This window comes from Haliotis rubra, unplaced genomic scaffold (assembly GCF_003918875.1).
Source record: "Haliotis rubra isolate DU_JTF1 unplaced genomic scaffold, ASM391887v1 Scf1201, whole genome shotgun sequence".
NCBI classification, from domain to species: Eukaryota; Metazoa; Mollusca; class Gastropoda; order Lepetellida; family Haliotidae; genus Haliotis; species Haliotis rubra.
Window position 1 is genome coordinate 100456 of NW_025765117.1, and position 7424 is coordinate 107879.

Below are 7424 nucleotides of genomic sequence, written 5' to 3' on the forward strand. Positions count from 1 at the left end.
AATATGCAGGGATTCAAGATTCAGACATTTCATAACTGTTGACAGCCCACCTTGCACTTTCTCCATAAAAAGTTGTTTTCAATTTTTAGCTTTACAGAGAATAGAAGTGAGTATTTGAATAGGGCAGATGAAACATCTTGGATGAAAAGACAACCAATTTCATAGCAATATATCATAGTACTCACTACACAACAGACATCTCACAGGAGCATGAACACAACGTGTTTAATGTTAAGTCAGTGAATTCAAGAATTCAAGTGGATTAATAGTAATTCCCTCAATGACTTGATTAGTTAATACCAGGCCTCTGAAATCAGCCATGCTAGCATATACGAGGATGGTTAAAAATATTCAGTCTTCACAAGACCAATGTTCCTGACTTATTTCTCAGACTTGATCTGTTGTAGAATAAATCCAAATCAAATATTTTTAACTAGATTCTGAAATAGCTTTTGAAAGTATATAAACCATGTCATGTGACATTCATATTGTTTTGAAAACATGCAACCAATGTGATGCACTCCTACGATGGTCGTCACTCATAATTCTGACTCCAAACGAAGTAATAATCTAAAAATATTTGAGGATAAAATACCAAAACCTGAAATATTATACATCAAATTTATTTCACTTAAACATTTAAATACAATGCACCAGTCACATAATAGTAATTTTTGTACAGATAACGTGCTTTGGAAAAATGTACATATAGTATCTGATGAATCTATCAAAATGCCTTCGCTTTACTTAGCACATTTAATAAATGTATCCACTTTTACCACAGTGAATAGAAAGAGCGAACAAGCCTGGACTTGAATTGTCAGATCTCATTTGTACTGATGCTGGACTTGAGCATGATAATCTCCATCAGAATACCCGGTATCCTCTTTCTGACCAGTCCTTCCCTTTTAGCGTCCAATTGTGTGACAATATCCACTGGCTGTGTGTGATAGCCCCAGTTTTCTTCCATGGGACATGAATAGGCACCAAAAGAGTGAATCAGTAGGAACTTCAAATAGTGATCCAAATTAGCTGTACACTGGAGTTCAGTGCACAGAGGCATTTATAGGATGATTGCGGAGATGAACATGCGCATATAGTTACTGAATTTAGTCCACAATGAAGTCTTTATCACACTAAATATCGTCATCATCCTCTGGCAGAGCAAGCCCTTGTGCTGTCTGAAACATAACAGGATATTTATCACATCATGTGAAGTGTTTTCAATGAACTAGGTATAAAGTGTTTGGATGGCATTTAGAAATGATGCCCATAATAGGGGAGTTTATGGATGTCAACTTCTAAATTATGAGAAACACTATATTTCAAAGTATGTTCTTATTCCTTCATGAGGTTAATGAATAACATGGAAGCAGACAGCTATATAAGTACATGTGAAAAACCATCAGTGATAAGATAATGATGATCGGCACTTTACAAGGGAAGACAGTAGTTAATTGCCACTGATCTTAGCTTGACACAGCAGATCTAACTGCACCAAATTCAATTTGGAAATGAAACTGCTGTAATTTGTAACTGTCACTACTTCAAATGCTTAACAATTTTTCAGAGCTGTTTATGGTGAATCCACTGACTAATCACAATTATATGGAATGTGTTCAAAATTTATGGTAGAACATGCTTTGACAAAAAGTTAATTACATCTGGTTGACGTGTCAACCAAGTCAGCGAGCCTGACCACCCATAGTCGCCTCTTACCACAAGCATCATACAGTATGTAACTTATTACTGCCAACAGCTTACATAACATGTGGCTCACCTTCAACTCTTCCTCGTATTTCTCCTTAAGCTCCTCATCCATTTGAACCTCTGGGGGCTGAAGAGCAGGCATGGCAACAAACTCCAGGTTGGGGTCACCCACCAGCTTACGTGCCAACCACAGGAATGGCTTCTCAAAGTTGTAGTTACTCTTAGCCGAGACATCATAGTACTGAAATAATAATTTGAAAGTTAGAGCAAACCCACTGACAATACAAACAATAAATCTCTTGACAACAGAACCACTGCCTTAACTCCAGAATTTTATTACTTTAAACAGACTAAGGTAATGCCAGCAAAGTTATAGGGCTGGGCAAATGTATTGCTCAACTACATTGGTGAATCATGATACACCCAACTGTGATTTCTTTGGTATCATTAACATATGTTATATTTAGGACTACTCTTTCTTAGTAAGGTACAGATTCTGGTACTTTTGCTGGGTCGAGTCACATCAGGAATTCAAACCCACACCCTCAGAGTCATGCAACTAATCACCACAAGAGGAAGCAGCAGTGGCTGACTGTGTGCTGACAATTAGGTGCTTAACTCTGAGGGTGTGGGTTTGAATCCTGGATGGGACTCAACCCAATGAAAGTACTGGAATCTGTACTTTACCAACTGTAATCCCAAATATACCATATGTCACATTTGACCACTTTCTAAATGGCATTGTGTATTTGGTAGCATTGCTGCCTTATAATACTCTATCTTTATCACAGCAGCCTAAATGTTTGGGCCAGACAAGCTTTTCATAGATATCTTTACATGTTGGTGTAGGCCAAATAATCAACAAATCATTCATTCTGATTATTTGTGTCATTCAATCTCCTCGACAAACACTAAGTTGCTGGGGATTGGTTCTAGCCAAATAATCCCCACTGTCCTCAGTATAGCAAATTTGTCAAAGTTCAAGCACAAGACTAGTGGACTCCAAGAAGTAAGGTATACCTGCAAGTTCTTCTTCCTATGGAAGGTGATGGTCTTGGCTTTCACTTTCCTGTCCTTGATATCCACTTTGTTGCCACACAGAACAATTGGCACGTTTTCACACACACGAACTAAGTCTCTATGCCAGTTAGGAACATTCTTATATGTCACACGAGACGTTACATCAAACATGATAATGGCACACTGTCCTGTGGAAACAAAACACAGCAGAATTAACACATGCCGCAACAAAGACCGACGGTTTGCAACTAAACTGAGGACTGAACTCGAATAGCTTCTTATTTGTGCCAAATCAATGAGAAAGGTGGCCAATAAGGATAGTTATTACTAATATTTACTCATACATATACATGATGTATATTAACCTACGTCCTGATATCAACAATGAACTACCATTGTTACAAAGATTCTATTTTCTACCTTCTGGCCTCATCTTCAAACGACAAAGAAAGAGACGTGAAGATCCTGACATATCTGGTGGTTTTATAGAACATCCGTCATGTGGGAGCTAGTGTGCATGCACAATGGAGGGGTCTGTTTTGATTTTGTGTTTTACTGTCATAGGGTAACAAACGCTTCCACTACATGTCAGGTTACATGAAAGAGAAGCAAATAGTATGAGTCTTATTTTTGCAGCTGACGATGCTGCTTTCATCTAAGTTCAACATACCCTGTATATAATAGCCATCTCTAAGACCACCGAACTTCTCCTGTCCTGCTGTGTCCCATACATTGAATTTGATCGGCCCTCTGTTTGTGTGGAACACAAGTGGATGCACTTCTACACCAAGTGTTGCTGTAGAACAGAAATAAACATTCCATGTAATCCCAATATAAGTTACACAAGTTCAACAGTACATGAAACTAATACCTGCCACAATTGTTATGTCAGTGGCCAGATGTTTTAATCAAAAATTTATCACAGATTCAATTTGTAAAAGAGCAGAATAGAACTTCACCAAGTTAGTTAATCAAACCAAGAAACTTTCTTTAAATTAAACATCCTAGTTCATGGCATAAATGGTATTCAAGGAGTAAACATAAGAAATGTTGGTGGTCATGTTCAGACAAAGTGACAGACAAGATTAAGCATGTAACAAAGACTCACCAACATATTTCTTTTCAAATTCTCCTGTCATGTATTTCTTTCAAATTCTGCTTGTCTTGCGGCGAATGTTGTTTTCCTACACCACCATCGCCTACCAAAACAAGCTGCAACAAATGACAAATCAAAGAGTTTCATTAACAGAAAAGAAAAGCCTAATGTTATAAAAATCATAAATCACAAATGAACCAGTCTGGTTAAATTGAACCAACCAGAGCCAAGTAAAACGTCTTGAGACAATGGATGGACATGCATGCATAATCAGGGTCAAGGAGAAAATGGTCCAAAGAAAAAGAACCAAACTAAACTAACAAAAACACAACAGAGTTTACGTTTAGTCAGATTTTTCTGGCTGTAATCGCGTTGAAACAAGTGTTGTATTAATTGATATGAGTACAATAACAAAAGAATTTGTAGGTGACAATTTGTGAGGATAATCCCTAAAATGGGCAATCACTTGGTCCTTACCTTAAACTGGACAAGATCTGTCAGTTGGCACTGCTGCATTTCTGCCATTGTTATCTGGAATAAAACAGGAATAGATAAGAAAACTAACAAAATACATCCTGGGATTACAAATCACAAATGCTGCACAAACCATGTTCTCCAAAGCTCGTGAGTTAACCAGCTATGTCATAAGTCATATTGGTTGAAAAGTTGTTAAGATCTATACCTGAATTGATTCATTTTCAGGGTTGAAATACCCCATATATCAAGCGTGCCATAGCACGGACAAAAATGTTCTCGGTGCCCCTATGGCACTTCTTAAGACATAACACACCTTTAGTCACTTAATAACCAAACACAAAACTTATGCAAATGACAAGCAAGTAAAAACATTTATTGACTTTATCGCCCAGGAAATCACTGGAATTATGATGGTTCATGTTATGAAATCTGGTTGTTTTTTCATTTTAGAGTGTTGGGAGTACTGACAGTTCAGCTATTGAAGAGGAAATTGTGTATGTTACATATATTGAAGAAAGTGTGCCTCTCTCACACAATTCTTAGCTATTAAAGGTGTTGGGAAAGCAGAACAAATGAAGCTTAAGAAAGCCATCTTAAACAGAAGACATATCAGTGATAACAGAAAACTGGTTACATTTGTTGTTTTCTGACAAAAAATTCAAAACATAATCATCTTTGCTACAGTCACTTATTCTAAAAACATGTGCACACACCTGATTTCTGAAAGGCACACCTAAAATATTTACCTGGTGCCCTAAGGCACACTTAGAAAAAAAAGTATTTCTATCCCTGATTTTGGATAGACTAATGGAGTAACTAAGTTTTCAATGATACTATTTGTTCACAGAATATGTCCTAACTGTGAAAGTCATGTGACAACAACGTAACATTATTTTGAGATCTAATCAAAGAAACACAATGCTATCTACACATTAATGTTAACATATCCCAGTCACAATGTTTTTCCATCATGTTTCCGAAGATCTTGCAGGGATAGGAAGTGCGCTTTTGTTTATTGACCTGTTTACGCAAGAAGAATAATGTTGTGGTGCATATATGAAACGAAATAAATGATTACTGATACTCCATTAATTTCCATTTAGTACTCTAAATGTACACTTAAGGTTTTCCAGTACTCCTATATTGAACAAATAAGGAGTACGTACTCCTGATGTTGAAAAATTATCTGGAGCCCTGTTGTGAATATATTTTTGTACAACAAAATGAAAGACCTGTTGAGTACATCGGTAAAATTAGGGTTACCTGAACTTACCACTTACTTTTCCAGACATCATTGCGTTGAAGCATTATATCAAGACAGCTATGTAGTCGCAAAATGCCTAACATCATATGAGTGCTTTTTGGTATGTCCAAATAAATTGGTCAGTTTCTTTGTTTAAGCAAATCAACTCACAAGACACAATATAAAAGCATTCTCCATCTCATCAGGAGAACACGCTAAGTAGTCTAACCACTTTAAGATCGTTTATTGCATCAGATAAGAGTTTAAATAACATACAACAGTAGAGGTGGTTGAGTGATCTCACACATGGCTGAGCTATTTTAGTTGGCTGTGGGGCTTTGAAAGTGGAATATCTTTACCATGTTTCAAAACATCTCAGAAATACTGATCTAGTGATCTCGTCAAGTCATTTTAGTTTAACAGTAAGGTAGATCTTTCAGGAAGTCCGATATCTATAATCTACGTACCTAAACACAGCACCAAACTTTTCCTCTCTATTTACTCCTTAGTCATACTCAATACGTTCACAGTCATACTGTGAAATAGAGGATGGGCGAAGTCATCGAAACACGAACTTCCGAGTTGTATCCTTGTTGTTATTTCAAATGAAACGTCCCTATAATTAACAAATACCTAGATATCCAGCACAAACTGAAAAAGTATTCATCATTCTAAAACATTCGGTTATAACTCTTTATGACCCTCTTTACATTTATAATGTAAACCCCAAGATCAAGGAAATAATTTCATAATGTTGGATTTTTTTGTACCACGCAAAGTGAAAAGTGACATGTAATTCACTCTACATCAGTATGGAATGTACAATCACACATGATAACGATGTAAGTTATGTTGAGAGAAGTTATACTCATAACATAGATCAACCGCCTGTGTTTTCAACACACTAGCCTCCATCAGCAGATTCGAATGGAAAATTCCATGCCGTCATCAGATGAAAGAAATCAAGAAAATCCCTGTAAGAGTTTCAGGGAGCATTATTCATTACCTCAGGTTCACATACAAATAGTTAAAACCATTTCAGACTGAAGATGCCTTCGATTGAATACCGATCTACCTACCTTTGCTTTTAGAGGACGACTGAAGAATGATAGCTCAGGTCTCTCAGGCAGTTTGAACCGGTTTTGGCGCGCAATGTCCGTGTATACGGAAGTTGACTGATTATCTCCCTTATACGATCAGCTGCGGTTCAGCTGATCGGACATAGGTGTTGATAATCACTGCTCTAGGGTGATAATTGTTAACTTGTTGTCTTCTTTTGACAGTAATGGAAGTCACAATTACTTACAGACATTCTTTTGATATATAGATGTGAAAATTTGGCGACCCAGAAGTGTTTGACTCCTGTAGTAACAAAGATCAATGAAGGACAGTTTGGCGCCAAATCTGCCGCCCACCGTCACCACAACCAAGCATTATGTACGTTATGTAACAGCAAGACGATTAAAGTGGGTGTGTGGGGTGGGGGTGCTGTGCGTCAGATGTGTGACACGTCTGGTTGGCGTTAATTAATATCAGGAGACACAACGAATTGTTTCCCGAACCAACGAACATGATCCGTTGGCGATTACACAAGCAGTTGCGTCATAATGTCTTGTTATGCGAATTCTAGTCACTATATATATCTGAAAAAACACCGCCCAAAATGCTCGCAAATCATCGTTTTCATCATCCTATTTTACGTATATCATAAAAAATAAAACGCTTGGAGCGCATGGGGGAAAACCTGAGCGTCAAATTAACGATATACCCCCCTTTTAATAGAGTACGTCTTTGAACGGCATGTAGTATTGAATTTATATCATCAAGGCGAGAATTTATTGGTGTCAACTTCCTTATATTGAGAGACACGGCGTTTCC

The 7424-nt window shown here is 37.3% G+C and overlaps 1 protein-coding gene across 1 annotated transcript; it reads right to left on the bottom strand.

Annotated features, from left to right (window-relative positions):
* Positions 1 to 607: 607 nt before the first annotated feature.
* LOC124263897 (GTP-binding nuclear protein Ran) lies at positions 608 to 6773 on the bottom strand. The gene is made up of 7 exons (XM_046698629.1): positions 6626 to 6773; positions 4304 to 4357; positions 3839 to 3942; positions 3401 to 3526; positions 2731 to 2918; positions 1781 to 1951; positions 608 to 1181 (listed from the first exon to the last, which is right to left on the bottom strand). Exons 3-7 carry the CDS (start codon positions 3867 to 3869, stop codon positions 1137 to 1139), a joined length of 561 nt encoding a protein of 186 aa, XP_046554585.1. The 5' UTR covers positions 3870 to 3942; positions 4304 to 4357; positions 6626 to 6773; the 3' UTR covers positions 608 to 1136.
* Positions 6774 to 7424: the final 651 nt, after the last annotated feature.

Excerpts from the sequence above, each read along its gene's own strand:
- LOC124263897 (XM_046698629.1), bottom strand. The coding sequence starts at position 3,869 with ATGACAGGAGAATTTGAAAAGAAATATGTTG. Across the intron at positions 2,919-3,400 it reads AGATGGCTATTATATACAGG|GACAGTGTGCCATTATCATG; the intron begins GTATGTTGAACT and ends TTGTTTCCACAG. Across the intron at positions 1,182-1,780 it reads AATACGAGGAAGAGTTGAAG|ACAGCACAAGGGCTTGCTCT; the intron begins GTGAGCCACATG and ends GTTATGTTTCAG.